This window comes from Micromesistius poutassou, assembly GCF_964030765.1.
Source record: "Micromesistius poutassou genome assembly, chromosome: 23".
NCBI classification, from domain to species: Eukaryota; Metazoa; Chordata; class Actinopteri; order Gadiformes; family Gadidae; genus Micromesistius; species Micromesistius poutassou.
In genome coordinates, this window is record NC_140293.1 from 3,903,702 (window position 1) to 3,919,640 (window position 15,939).

A 15,939-nucleotide genomic window follows, 5' to 3' on the forward strand; every position below is an offset into this window, starting at 1 on the left:
AGGCTGGCGCAGGTGGTCGGTCAGACTGGATCCTTGTTCCTAAGCACCCCACGTATTGTTTTACACAGAGAGCTGCTCAGGACCATCCTGGGAGTTCCTCAGAGTTTCTGAGGCACTTGCTTTCTTAATCCTTCCTTATTCTTTCATCTTTCAGCAAACAGTTACAAATGTGTTAATGGATTTTTGTTAATGGGTTGTCTCTGTGAAAAGAAAATCGTCTTGCCAGATTGTCTTCGCTCATCGTGATAGCCAGAAAGACCTTCAACTCATTGTTGACGTGCGGCTATGGTGATACCCAATGGCTCATTATCATTAAACAGTCGCTTTGTTTCTCGCGGATGGAAACGGAAGGTGAACGATAAAAACCCTCGTAAAATCAGTATTTTTTCTTCAAAATCTGTGCTTTATTTTTTAGGCTCTCGTTGCATAGGAGTTGCCGACATAATAGTGTGTGTCAGTAACGGTGTTGTGAAGCCCCCCCCCCCCCCCCCCCCCTTTCTCTCCCATGGAGGAGCGGGAGCAGCCAAACGCAGGTTGGCCTACATTTTAATCCATTTGTCTGCACGCAGATTAACAACAGCGCCGTTGTGATAATTAAACCGTTTTCTTAGCCAGATGCTGCGCTGAAATCAAGGTAATTTGGCTCTCTCCTGAAGTGCAAATCATATTCAGCTCATAATTGCACCATCGCCTGATCGCGGGGCACGGCTGAGCCTCTGACTCGCATTCAAAGCCCATCTCAGCCATCGCTGGACACGCCGTGTCTCAGGCACCACAGCGGTGACTCATAGGCCTCGTCCGCCTGGAATTAAGAGCGGTTAAAGCGTGAGTCACAGGAAGGGGGTATGTGGAACGCTGCGGCTGCATCTTCCTGTGAGGGCCTCCTCTTGAGGTATCGTAACTGAGACAGGGCCTTGGACTTTGACGCGTTTCTGTTTGGTCTTCACATGTGGTACTACCTTAGTGTGAGAGCCTTAACCTCTGAGTCGAACGTCACACTTTGTCTAACTTGACATTTATGGCATGTACGTATTTGTCATTCCATAGTGTCACTCCTTTTTTTTTCCCCTTATGAGCCATGATGAAAAATACTCAGTCACCGCACAAGCTGAATGTATCACTAATATCTGCATATTTGAAACCTCTTCAAACTTATTGATATGCCTTTTCTTGTTTTGTGTTGTGTCTTTGTATTGTAATTGAAAAAAGACATTAAAAAAACGTTTTTTGTAATTATTTTGTTTGCTCTTCCTGGCAGCTTGCACTAGTTCACTCAAACCTCATTTAAAGAGCAGCCATGCTTTAGAATCTGTATACAGAACGGTTAGTGCCCGTTTGGCCTTCCCTAGAAGGTAATGTTCCTGAGTGATTGAAAACCATTGTCCCTGTGTGTATGTGTGTGTCTGTGTCTGTACTCCCCTATTGTACTGTTATTATTTTCAGTTCATCTATGTCTACCTTGCCCTTTTTGAAACTCAAGCAGAGAGAAAACAGACACACACACACACACACACACACTATTATCACTCCTAGTACACACACATTATCCTTTTACAAGAAATAGGGAGGTGCAAGTCTGTGCAAATGAAAAGCGTTTGCTCTCTGGCAGTGTTGCAGTCAAAATAAAACCAAAGGCACATGTTATTCATTCCGGTGTGTGTGTGTGTGTGTGTGTGTGTGTGTGTGTGTGTGTGTGTGTGTGTGTGTGTGTGTGTGTGTGTGTGTGTGTGTGTGTGTGTGTGTGTGTGTGTGTGTGTGTAGGGTGGGGGGCAGGGGGAGTGCTGGTTGGGTGGTGCTGCATCTGCCTGGGGTTTATTAAGCATCGTTGAGCTGTGGTGTTCAATCACTGTGTGTGTGTGTGTGTGTGTGTGTGTGTGTATATGTATATGTGTGTGTGTGTGTGTGTGTGTGGGGTGGACACCATTTCTCTATTTTTGCTGTCTTGTGCTGTTTCGGCTGAAGCTATTAACCATCTTGCATATATTTATTTTTTGGCCGAGACGAGGGCGTAATGATGAGTTCGTTTTCATCCTTGTGTCACTATTGGCGAAAAACAATATATATATGGCTCTCTAGAGAATGGCCCTACCTCTGCTGTACCCAGGAGAAATAGAAGATTCACACACAGGCTATACCTGTTATTCACCTGGGTGGAGAAACCTTGCTGAATCTTTAGGGAACACCATGAAAATCTATGGAAATGAATTCGAAATGCAACCAGACAGGGCAAATGGAATGCAGAATGAGAGATAATGTATTGAGTTGTCATGGTCCCCGAAGATGGTTGGAAGGTTTCCCCTCCCAACTTTAACAAATGTGGCCGCCAGCTGGTTATAAATTCTCTAGCTCTAATGAATTTCTCCTACGGGGGATTAATAAAGTTGTATCGTATCGTAGCTTTGTGCCAAGTGTATGGACTTGGCCTCAGCGATCGCCCCATCGTTCAACAACTTTTGGAGGATTCTGCTCTTGATCTGTCCATGAATCTAACTACCGACACATCCGTGCAAAATGTGTCCATAGCATTGGCCACATCCCAACCTCGGTGCGGCAAGATCAATTGTAGTAATTAAAGAAACAACTCGAACGCGTTTCCATTGTATTGACTAGTGTGTCCTTCAGCGGACGCCTTCACCTGAAGCCTCTTGGATTGAATGAAGGAGCAGGGAAGGGGCTCTTGTTCAGGTAGCCCTGGTTTGGGTGGGCTACGGAAACATGGGGGACCTTCACACCCTAGCCGCTGCTGCACCACCCTGCCCTTGCCTTGTGCGTACATTTTTAAGAAAATCTATGCCAAACAATGTCTCCATTATATTGACCGGTCTGCGTAGTGTTTCATTCGCGCCCTTAAAACGAATTGAATAGGAAAACTGTCTGTAATTGATTGCAAGAAAGAAAGCTTAACCCTAATGGAACAAGTGTATTCAAAATAGCACGATATTCGGGCTGCTGTACTGAACATGTCGGGATGAGAAGTAGACTCCGGTGAAACTCCATTACCATTCTCTCTCTTCTCTTGTACCACCACTCTCTCTCTCTCTCTCTCCCAACCCTGGCAGTGATTCCTCCCTCTCGGAATCATTTGTGCGCGCGGTCGGGGAGAATTTCCCTAAGTGTGTGTGTGTGGATAGACGTGTGGGCTTGAATTAGCTGCTCAGGTGCGATGGCGTTTAGCGATAATGAAGGCCTGAGCTCCAGTCGCTGCCGGTAGGCCCGGGCAGGACTGGCAGGGGAGGGAATAGACCTGGGATTACCCTCCACACAAAGAGCCCGCAAAGAGGGGAGCCACTTCATTCCAATTCCCCTGCCTCGCTCTACTCATTATTTCCAGCCCGCATCCGATCGAGGCCCCTCCAAATGTCACGGAAATCCCACCCCCCACCACCGCCCCCACCATAACTGCCTCTTCCAGTTATAGGCGAAGGCCTGCTGACATTTATGGATCCCTTTCAGTCTCAGCCACTATTAATTGGTGACCTTAGCTCAGGGGGAGGGTGGGGTTAGCGGTGAGGGGGGGGGGGGTTGGGGTTGGGGGTAGGGGTAGGTAACCCGTGGTAACAGGGGGCCATCACCATCTTGTTTCGTAAGTCAAAGTTTCCTCCCGGGTGAGCTCTTGATATTAATCGCGTTCATTTTGCGGCGGCGGCGGCGGTGGACGAGGCTAAGTGGAGCGGAGCAGGGCGGAGTGTGTGTGGCTTACTAAGCCCCGGCCGCAGTAGTGGCCTATTGCTATAGTGCTATCGCACTACCACAGGGCTGCACGCTCAGCAGTGTGCATGCTTAAGATGTGTCCCCTTAACGGCTTCGCCGGCATCGGCTCCGGCTGACAGGTCCTCCAAGCACTGCCAGCTTGTGACGCTGGGAGGAAAAGCATAAGAGTGAGGAACCAGAGGTGTCAACGCCTGGCTTTGGTGTGAAGCAAGCGCCCGGGAGGGATCTGACCGACCGAACTACAGGCCGTGTTTCAGAGGGAAGAAGAAAAATAAGATATTAATAATATGCGGTTTCTCCATACCTGACCTCAACTCAAAGGCCCTTTTAGCTGAACGAATTAGGGGGCCGTGGCTCTCGTTGCTCTGTGAAGGAGCTTCCGTCAGCCCAGTCGAGAGACGAATGACTCACTGTTGGCGAAACTCTGAAGCCAATGTGCTAACGAGCCCTCGTATAAGTCCTCTCCGTCACCCGTCCCCGTAATGGCTGTGGATCTGGAGCGGTCAGTGTTAATTCCTTCTCATTCATGGAGCCGTTCATAAGCAAAATTCAGAACACCATGGGGTCCGTTTCAGGTCAGTGGTGGGCTGGTGGTTCCTCGGAAGTCCTCTGGTCCGATGGGTCTCCATACCCTCCTCAAGGTCCACCTGCTCACCACACTGGGGACGATAGGTAGCAGGGTCCTGCAGAAACAACAAGGGTTTGTTTCTGCAACGAAACAACTAATTTATTGATGCAATCCTTTTTATAATTTCCGTGCTCAACAGACATTGTAAGAAAACAACTCAGAATAATTTATGTTACCAACAGATCAGGAAAAATATCAAATGTTTCTCATTACAATTCATGATAACGCAAGGCTATCACGCAGTCACACAAAGCCTGGGATTGTAGCATTTTACAAAAGCTGTTTCCTGTGATTTTCTTGTTAGTTTGTTGTTTGTGAAGTTGTTTCAATCATATACTCCTTTATACCTGTACTATATTTAATTAACAAGGACACACTAATTTCATAACAGACAAACGTCGTTTGTATCTTGTGTGGGTCACTTCCCTTTCTACAGTTTTGCGTGGACAGCCTTTGTCCGACGCTGCAAGTCATATCACTGAGATATGTGCAATCACACAAGACCTTTTGACCCACTGAGAGAGTTGAATAAAGGGGTCTATTAGAGGGGTGATTAACCAACTCTTCTTTTTTACTCTCCCATAGCGTTGCCACGGAGACGCACGGTGACGGCACACTGGCTCTCGGAAGGGCGCCCCAGAAGAGATGTGGGGGACTCCATGCAGGTGAGTGCAATCCCTCCCAACCCTTCCTCACCCCAGCAGGGCTCCACTGAACGGGCTCTGTGCTGTATTGTATTGGTCATTGGAGCTGAGCAGGTCACGAGACGGTCAACTAACAGCTATTTTATATTCATTATGCAGTATGTATGTAAACCTCCGCTATTCTACATGCTGAAGTTGACATACATACACACGTGTATGTTGGGTCATGTAGCGGGCAAGTCGTGCCTCATACTAATCACCTTGTGTGTGTGTGTGTGTGTTTGTGCTTTGCTTCTGTTGACACGTTTGAGTTGTGTCGAGTAGGAAAACACCAGAAATATCACACCTCTGTATAATCTGTCGACATCCCATCATTTTATTTTCACCCCGAACATCGAACACGCACCGTTACATTTGATAGAAAGTACAAAATAAAACGAGCCGAGTCTATTTTCCACCGCCCCAAAAAAATCCTGAAATATTATTTCCCGTCCACGCCTCCACGCCGCCTTGCGTGCTTCAGGCGTTTCTACTACTAGCCTGCCTAAACATTGTGTTCTCTGGGCTTGCCTTGGTGAAGCATGACAGATGTAAAAGGTTTGGTTCCTCTGTGGGTTCCTCTTCTTGTCGCCGTGTGTCTTACCAGGGCCCCCTGACAGTGAGATGTCTTTCCAGATGACTGCCTTTTGTCTAAGCGCTTTGCTCTAAGGACGGCACTCACATCAACGGGCCTGTCGCACCGTAGATACAATCGCATGCAAGACTCGCAAATGGCAGACGACGTGCAGGCTGACATGAACGCGCGCGCACACACACACACACACGCACACGCACGCATTTGCACACAAAAACGCACAACACATACGATCGCACAAGTGGGAAGGTTGTCTAGCCCCTGTTTTGGCACGAATCTATCCATTATGCAATAAACAAACAGTGAACCCGTTGCTGGGTTTAGCACCTTCCCATAATCCATTGCAGTGTGTCCGTTGCACATTGCTCATGGCTAAACTAAAATCCATAGACGTAGATGTAAATAGGAGCCTAGCCCGTGTCCATGCGTGGGCCGATTTGGAATGATACTGTATCTCTACTTTCTTCCTAGGGCCAGATTTTAGAATTGTAAATGAAAAATGCAAAAACAATTAAGCTCTAAACTTTTTTTTGTGCTATGGCGGAGAAATGCGTTGCCGTTGGCGTGGGCTCAGAGAGCACAGAGAGGGGGTCAGGAGCAGGTTGTACGGGGCACGGTGGCTAAAACACTTTCCCTTTTGACTCCATTCAACTGGCTGCGGTTTTGGCTCAGGAACAGCATTTGCTTTTCCAGGGGAAATGTATTCTGATTGTTTATGTTTGAAAAAAAAGAAAAAGGAGCTCAATGGAATAAGCCTGTACTACACCATATACTGCAGTCTAGCAGATGTCTCTGCACAGCCCCCATGGGATCATTTGGCAGGAGGGGGACGAGCTGGGGGGGGGGGGGGGGGCGGAGGAGAGAGGGTTTAGGGGGAGGGAGGGTGACGGATGAAGAGAAACTCAGAAAAGTGATTCCCAGATTGAACCATCATCTCTCTCTCGCCCTCTCGCTCTCGCTCTCTCTCTCTCTCTCTCTCTCTCTCTCTCTCTCGCTCTCGCTCTCTCTCTCTCCCCCCGAAGCAGCCCAGTCGTGCGAGTTTTAAGTATATTGTCTCTCCTCTGGCGGCATGCCGACTCAAAGTGATCATGGTGCCTTTGCGCGACGCTCAGACACGTGCTATTACGCCTCACGTTACCGCGTTGCGCGTCGTCATGCACCTAACATGATAATCGAATGCAACGTTCAAATATAACCCGAGGAGGACGTGGATAGGGGATTTCCCATTGGTATCGTCACGATTCATTCCTCATTTCCCATGGTGCTGTTGGAACGGAGCCCGGTGGACGGCCCCTATGGCGATGGTGTAACACGACGTTAGGGCTGAATCATTAATCAACTTCAAACCAACATCACCATGTAATAGAACGTGATTTGCAAATCGCAAAGGCTGTGATACTTTTATTTTTTGTTGTTGTGGAGATCAGCAAGATTTGTATTTATTTTTCTTTTCCAACTCGATAGCTAAATAAAGATGTGATAATATCAATTCATGCAACAAATAATCTCAACATATAGGCCTAAAAGGAAAGAGCAGTTTATATGTTGACTGCTTCAAATTTTGTGTTGGTCATACTATAGAATGATCTATTGCTTGTTTAGTGAATAATACATAACATAAGGAACTTTAAAAAGAAAAATCAAATACTAAATTGCAATCGCAATATTGGTCGGAATAATCGCAATTAGATTATTTCCCCAGATCGTTCAGCCCTACACAACATCCCATGTGTGTGAGGACAGTGAAGCGCGATGGCTCCTCATACGTGTAAGTGAGCCCACCACTCTCCGTTCTCCAGCGTTGTCAAATCCCCCCCCCCCCCCCCCCCCCCCCCGCCGCGCTTTTATTTTGGAGGATCACACAGAGTTTAAATTGAGGCTAGTCAAACGGTCGGTTGAACCACGGAGGCTGGCTGTGTGTCTGAGCAGCGAGAACTGTGCCGGGCACGTCGGCTACATGGATCTGCATAGAGAAGTGCTGCCCCCGTGCTGTTTGTGCTAGCATGCTAATGAGGAGATAATGAAACACGCCATCCTGCCAGCATCAACAGGATGCTAATTGGAGTGGAGGGAGTGGAGGAGGGGGGGGGGGGACCGGGAACATGCAAGACGGTGGAAAGACAATTCAAGATGGCCCCCTCAAGATGGGGAATTATCATTTTTTTAATTTTTTTTATTGTTTTTTATTTCTCATAGTCACCCCACACATTTCCTTTTTTTTAACAGGGTTCAATCTTTTAAGTGAGCTTTCCGTTTCCGTAAAGGAGGGAATACTGTATAGGGGCACGCTTTTTCATACGTAGCCATACAGTTTTTTCTTTATTTAAAACGGTCCATATTTGTAGCGCAAAAAAAAAAAAAAAAAAAGGAAGTAGAATCGTATCGTTTCCAACGGAGCAGGGCAATTGGAACACGTATGTAACAGGAGTACATGCATGCAAAAACAAATATTACATACATATATAAACATGTATATTGCGGCCTTGTGCTTAGGGCTTTTCGAGAGGGCTCAGTTCTTGTCTGCCTTCCTCTCTCCCATCTTTTTCCATTTAGGAGAAACTATCTCATCGGCTCTCCAGCTCCCCTTAAGTACCGGCAACCACTGAACATATGTGTAACATATGTATGTGTTACGGCCTCATCTATATCTACTGGCCCCAGTGTTGCTTGATTGGTAGAGCATGGCATTAAAACGACCAGAGTCAATGGCTCATTTCCCATTCTGTAGTGCAATACATTGGAGATAAGGTCTGGATAAAGGCCTCCAACAAGAGTTGTTTGACACAGAGATGCACAGGTATCTGAGTCCATAAACAGAAGGTTCCAATCTATCATCAGATGATGATGATACGTCGATTTCACTGCACTTGTGAAAGCCGCAATCCAGCTCTATGCTACATTTGTGCACACATGTTTTTCTGGGCAAAATAATGAGGGAAACACACCGGTTTCTGCTGGATCCAGTAAGGCGTTGGTTTGTTGTCACCGCCAGGCAAGCTCAACTCATGTGTCAGTCAGAGAAATATAATGACAGTCATGGCATGCACTCCGGTGTGTTCAAAGTGCAGGCTAAACGCTGTTTGTCAATTTAACTTGTGACAGAGAGGATGTGTGTGTGTGTGTGTGTGTGTGTGTGTGTGTGTGTGTGTGTGTGTGTGTGTGTGTGTGTGTGTGTGTGTGTGTGTGTGTGTGTGTCTTACTTCCGCTTCTTGACATGTGATCTTCTGTGTGTGTCTGTTTCTGTGTCTGTTTTCCTGTGTGCACGTTTGTGTCTGGTTTTAGTGTGTGTGTGTGTGTTTGTGTGTGTACACCCACTGGGGTGTACACTTCTTCCTTACTCTTCGCGTGTGTGCGCATGTGTGTGCGCATGTGTGCCGCACACCCGTCGGAACTTGTGAATGTGTGTGTGTGTGTGTGTGTGTGTGTGTGTGTGTATGTGTGTACGTGCGTACGTGCGAGTGAAGGTGCTGGGAGATTGTGGTGGGGGGGGCGGGGGGGGGGGGGGTTGGGGCATGATTGTCCCCTTCTGCACCTTTCTGCAGCACAGGAGGGTGCAGGAGAGGACAATCACAACCCCCCCTCCCCCCCCCCGTGCTGTGGAAGGGTGCAGAAGAGGACAGCTTATAAGGCCTATTTGTGTGTGTGGGTGTGTGTGTGTGTGTGCGTGCGTGCGTGCGTGAGTGTCAAAACTGCTTACATAGGTTTTCATCAGCCAACGTTGTGTGTCACTCCAAGCCCCCTGCCATGGGTTGAGACTCCTTTAAAAGCACCGGGGATGTAGTCTGTGTGATCTGACGTGACGGGGCGTCCCAGCGTATACAACTGCATCCCCCCCCCACCATCTCCCCCCACAGTTACAGGCTGTTTCCCTGCTTCCGTCTCCACCCCCACCAGCACCACGTCACTGTCTCCAGAACCCAGCCGACCCGCGCATGGCGAGTCCGTGTTCATTTGTTGCCGAATGTCAGAAAGAAAAACTCATACATTTTTAGTCTCACAACACAATTGGGAAGGTTGTGTGTGTGCGGGGGTGGTTAGAGATGGCAATGGAGAAAGATCTGGCGGGAACAAGTGCATTGATTCAGCGCAAGAAAAAGTGGAGACACGCTGGTTCCATTCGAGAGAGGTGTTTGGATTGGGCACAGTGCTTGTCTGATGGCAGTGGTGCCCACCGTTCCTTGGCCGGTTACCCCATTGTTAGGTCTTAAAATACTTGGGCCTTGCACTCCAAACTAGGCCTGAACGATTTGGGGTTATAATCTAATTGCGATTATTTTGACCAATATTGCGATTGCGATTAATTATACGATTTTCTTTTTAAAGTTCCTTACGTTCTGTATTATTCACTAAACACAAGCAATAAATCATTCTATAGTTTGGCCACCACAACATTGGAAGAAGTCAACATATAAACTGCTCTTTCCTTTAGGCCAGGCCTATGTGTTGAGATGAATTGATGCATGAATTGATATTATAACATCTTTATTTAACTATTGAATTGTAAAAGAAAAATAAATACAAATTGTACTAATCTCCAGTCAGTAACAGAAACAAATCTCAAAAAATTAATCGTCGCCATTTTATTACAGCCAGATGTCGGTTTGAATTCGATCAATTGTTCAGCCCTACTTATGGGTAATAGTCTATAGTTTAGTGGCCTGACGTTAACTTTCACACCCCTTTCAACAAGCCGCCAGCACATGACTCACAATGACTACAAACATGCTGAAGAGCTGTGTTAGTGTAAAGACTGGCTCCCGTGGTTTCACAGAGAGCTTATGCACTTATCTGTTTAAGGGTGGAAGCTGTGGTATAGATAAAGCAAGTTGCATAGTGATAATTCATATGATTTAGGAGATTCATTATATGAATAAAATATTTATATATATGTAATATTAATATATTGATTATATTAATATTACAACAATATACAGGAATCAATATTTCATCATATTTCATTAATTTGCATAGACAACATACATATGAATATTTAGACAAACAGCCATATAGTGTTGGTCTTGACAATGACAAACGAGGAATTATCAAACAATTAGACATGCAATCAACGGCTCCCTTTTCCCTGCCAATACAGATTACTCTGACACATGTCACCAGCCAATACAACTCCAGTCCTTTCACAGAGGAGTATGGATTCACCCTACTACTGTGGGCGCGTAGAAAGCAGATTGAAAGATACGTCGATTCATTGGTGCCAACGATACCTTGACTGCTATCCGACCAATATCCAAAAGCAGCATCATAACAAATATACTATGGATCATTCTGGAGGATAGATCAGTTCTCGTCACGTGTTGTTCAAGATGTTATTCATAGATTTATGGATTTTTGGACTGATGTTTATTGAATTAAATTAGTTTAAAATGGCTACTGCAGTCTATATTCATAAAATTGGAGAGAGTTGTCTCCGCCCGCCCCTCCTCCTCCTCCTCCTCCCCAGACTGGAAGCTCACGGTTGCCAGGTTGAGGAAACTGAACGAACACGAGTGCAAAACGAGCCGACGGCAACCTTCTATTTTGAGACAAGTGCAATTACTCTGTTTTGACATTCACAATCGACGACGAGTCCCACACTGTGAGTCGATCAGCTAATGTATACGTTTGCAATGTATTTAATGTCTGCAAATTATAAACCAGCTCATGTGGATTCTTTATGACTCATGTCACAGTTCAATGCTAACCTGTTTAGGAGAAAATTGTTCGACTCGACAGCTGTCATGAAACCCTCCTGGGTTCAAAGCTTGTCTCCATCTTTCAAACGCAGCCCCCGAGATGAACCAGTGTTTCAGCATTGCTCTGGTCCTGGAGCTTTTTGAAAGAAAGTGAGTGAGGCTTTCTATGTCTGTAGGATCTATAACAATCTCAGTTCGTTTGCCTGCTTCCACGGCGGCAGCATGCTGTGTTTGTGTGCCAATTTGTTTCTAATCTGGCAACGCCAGGTGTCGAAATGGGCAGTGGGCAGAATCACACGAAACTGAAACTGACGGTCCGACCCGGGGTGGACATTTCAAAGGAGAACGTAATTGGCGTTGCGTTGTTTTCGGAGAGGCCTGTATTTCTGCATGTTTCTTTAGTCTCGGATGACATATTGTGGTCATTTCACTATTCAGTCAACAAGTTACAAATAGCTCCTTTAAATAAGTTTACTATTTATCTTGAAGGTGACATTCTACCACCAGGTGTGAGTGTGATTAGCCGTTACAAGCCGTTTTGAAAAACTGCCTCTTCTGACATCACAAGTGGGATGTGTGCTGATAGATCTGCCTACCCAGCGTACTGTAGCAAACGTTGCTCATCTATCCGTCTCGCATCTAGGTGGACACTCCCACTTGTGAAGAGGTTGATTTTCATAACGGCTTCTAAGGGCTAATCACACTCACACCAGATGGTAATATATCTCACCTTTAAAGCGATTGAATTGACCTATGACAGAGAGGCTCAGGGTTTGCTTCCTTCATGGGGGACGTGAAGCAAGGCTTTGCAGAACCGTAGCTCCTAGCTGAAGATAAACGCACTTCCTTCCTCATAGGACTGTTGTTGTGGACTGTTGAGCAATAAAGCGCTGAGCTATTACAACCCACACCCAACCATCTGGACGAGGATGTACACGGTGACCCCCGGCGACCCGGTATATATGAAAGCCTTGTTTTCACAAAAGTGTGGTTAAAAAGAGAGACCGCACGACTTTTAGGAGGGGGAGAGAAGGGACGTTTTTAGGTGTCTGTGCTAATCGGGTGTTTTGCCAGACAGTGACCTATGATCCCGTCGTCTGAGAGTAATGTCCTTGTCATTACCCTGGGCCGGCGGGGCCTATGTGTGATTTAACTACTGTAGCCTATATATATGCTGGCGGTTAATGCTCTGTGACATTTAATTCGAGAAAGTTGAAGACTCAATTTTTTTTTTACAAATCGGTTTTATATTTCGCTGTCAACTTAACAAAACTGAAAGGTACAATTTGGGGGGAAGATATGAAACCATATAAATAAATATAATAAAAAAGAAAAGTCATAATAGAAAAAAAAAGACAATTTCAAACAGGAAAAAAACGGTCGGTTATGAAGGGTACGAATCCCATCGGTCTGACAACGCCCGACATGAGTTTGTTTTGATACGTGTTTGTTCATCTGACAGCTGCGTATTCCCCATAGGGACCGCGAGGAGAGAGCGTTTAGCTCACACACATCTGCTGCAGCTGTGGCTGCAGATCCTTCCTTTGTGAGACTTTATGGTTGACTGCTTCTCCAGGATTCAAAGTGTCCTTCTCCCCACAGTATTGACAGTTTTAAATTGTAATAGTAGGTTCGGTTCTACACTTTATTTTACATGAATAGAAAAGAAAACGCTGTCATTCATTGTTTCTAACTCTTCTCTTTCTAGTTAGTCATGTTTATTCAAACTCCTTAGTGAATCATTTGACTATGGCCGAGTCCTCCGTATTGTCAAATTATATACTTTTTTTTTCCCCCCTGCAAATTCAAAGCCGCCTCACAATCAGCCAGTCCCATTAAAGCCCAATTCAGAGCGTTTTAAAGCAATCAGTTTTGTATTTTCTTTTTTCTCATGCCAGCTGTAATTTCTGCCTCTTTCAAAGGACAATTAAACCCATGTTTGATGATGAAAGAACACACAGGTTACATATATGGATTATTCCCGGTAAAAATAAAAAGAGGGAAGAGAACAGAGAAAAGCAGAGCGATGGAAAGAGGGGAGAGAAAGAGAGAGATAGAGAGACGGAGACACAGCGGAGCGGTCGCTCAGTCGACCGGCGGGCCAGGGACATGCACATCTGCTCAGAGGGGGTGGGGTGGGGTGGGGTGGGGTGGGGTGGGTGGGTGGGGTGGGGTGGGAGGGTTTGGTGGCTTGTCGTCAAAGGAAATGTTTGATTTGAGCGGTGGTCGCGCTTTTGTCCGTGCTAACTCATGCCAAATGTATGCAAACACGTTTGCTTGCAGCCACGCACTCACACATATGCACGCGCACACACACACACACGCACGCACGCACACACACATACATCCAAGGCTGTCACCTGTTGTACTTTTGCCAACAGTGCACATAACAGCTGTACATAATAATAATAATAATAATAATACATAAAATTTAGAGGCGCCTTTCATGTCACCCAAGGTCACCTTGCAAAGTATAAAATCTTAAACATATTTAAAAACAAAACATCATGATAAAACAAGACAATGTGATAAAAACAAGTGAAGTGCATAGTGTCCAGTTATAGAGTGTAAGCCAGTTTGAACAGGTGAGTTTTGAGTTGTGACTTGAAGGTTGTGATGGTGTTTGACTGTCTTATGTGTGGGGGGAGGGAGTTCCAGAGCCTGGGTGCTGAGCAGCTGAAGGATCGGGCACCCATGGTACTGAGGCGTGATGTGGGGATGGTTAATAGTCCAGCAGAGGTTGAGCAGAGGTTGAGCGGAGGGAGCGGGAGGGAGTGTATTCGTGAAGGAGGTCGCAGAGGTAAGTGGGGGCTAGGTTGTTGAGAGCTTTGTAGGTGAGGAGGAGGTTTTTGTAGTGGATGCGGTATTGTACCGGGAGCCAGTGAAGTTGGATGAGAACAGGGGTGATGTGGTCAGCTGATTTGGTGCGGGTGATGATCCGGGCGGCTGAGTTCTGAATGATTTGCAGTCTGTTGATGAGTTTGGTGGGGAGTCCAGTGAGGAGGGCATTGCAGTAATTGATGCGTGATGTGACAAATGAGTGAACCAGGATTTCGGTGCTGGATTGGGTCAGTGATGGGCGGAGTCTGGAGATGTTGCAGAGGTGGAAGAAAGCAGTCCGGGTGATGTTTTGAGTTCCTGCTCATCTAGCTCCGGATGTCGTCAAGGCAGGTGATGAGGGAGGTGGGAGGGAAGGCAGCGGTGGGTTTGGAGGTGATGTAGACCTGTGTGTCATCAGCGTAGCAGTGAAAATGGACCCCATGGTGACGGAGGATTGTGCCCAGGGGGAGGAGGTAAATGGTGAAGAGAAGTGGACCCAAGACTGACCCCTGGGGGACACCCAGTGAAACACCCAAACACCGAGACTTGTGGTTCCTTAATTGCACAAATTGCTGACGGTCGGTGAGGCAACAACGCATACACACGCAAACACACATACACACACACACACACCAATGCAGGCGCACGCACATGAAGGCTTACTGTTGATCAGTGATTGTTGCTAATTGGATGAGCGTTATTCGCGTTGACTTCTCTCTGCTGACATCAAGCGTCCTTGACAGCCAGGACCCAGCGTGGCGCTAACTCTGACCGGCTGAATCCTGCAGTAATCCAGTAACAACCAGTGGGTCTCCTGTTCCGTTTGATGGTCTCGTGAGAACGAGGAGGACGGGCACCGTCGCTCGCTCTAGATCTCCCATCAAGGACGGGATCCAGCTGGTCTGCTGGTGGTGGTGGCAGCGACTGGTTTTTTGAACGTCCCCGATTCATGCTGGATGGACGAGTCTAACGTTAACGTCGAGCCCCTCGTTTCTATTTATACACATCCGGCAGATGTGTATAATATATTTTGATATTTTGGTTCGGACCATGACACTCCATCGTCGTCATCGTCAGTCAAAGCTGTGGATCCACGTTGATCACAGGATGAACGACATACACCGAGACCCTGTATTGTATATGAGTCTGGCCTTTAGGGTGGGCTTTTCCCATATTTATCTTATAAACACAATACGATTACTGCACATTGATTCACTACAAATGCTTTATCCTTTGTCCACCCGAGTATATTTGCAGAAGAATGGAATGCAAGCTTTAATCTCCTGCTTCTTCTTCTTCCATTTTGGAGACTAAGTGATGGGCTTGGCTTGGAAATACATTTGGCCGTGTGTCCTCAGAACAGTCAACGTTTCAACTTTGTGTGCATGCGTGTCCGCGTGGGTATACCTTTGTTATGTGTTTCGTTGAAGTGTGTGCGTGTGTGCGTGTGTGTGTGTGTGTGTGTGTGTGTGTGTGTGTGTGTGTGTGTGTGTGTGTGTGTGTGGGTTGTGTAAGCGTGGGGGAGTTCGCGGACCCCCCCACTGGGCCTCACGCCAGGGACACTAACTAAAAAGCAGGAGAGAGAGAGAGAGAGAGAGAGAGAGAGAGAGAGAGAGAGAGAGAGAGAGAGAGAGAGAGAGACAAACACACACACACACAAAGAGACACACACACACAGACACACACACAGAGACACAGAGAGAGAGAGACCATGGACCCTAGTCACGTGGGTCCCTGTGGTGCCGGCGTGTGCGTCTGACTGTGAGAAACTGAGTCATGGCCTAACCCAATTCCTGGCCAGTGCTCTGTCAA

The 15,939-nt window shown here is 46.6% G+C and overlaps 1 protein-coding gene across 1 annotated transcript in view; it reads left to right on the plus strand.

The window, feature by feature from the left end:
* Positions 1-15,939, plus strand: part of adam19a (ADAM metallopeptidase domain 19a) — a 110,551-nt gene that overhangs the window by 10,178 nt on the left and 84,434 nt on the right. The window contains exon 2 of the mRNA XM_084487205.1: positions 4,925-5,004. Coding sequence (XP_084343331.1) covers positions 4,925-5,004 — 80 coding nt within the window. The remainder of the gene's footprint in view (positions 1-4,924; positions 5,005-15,939) is intronic.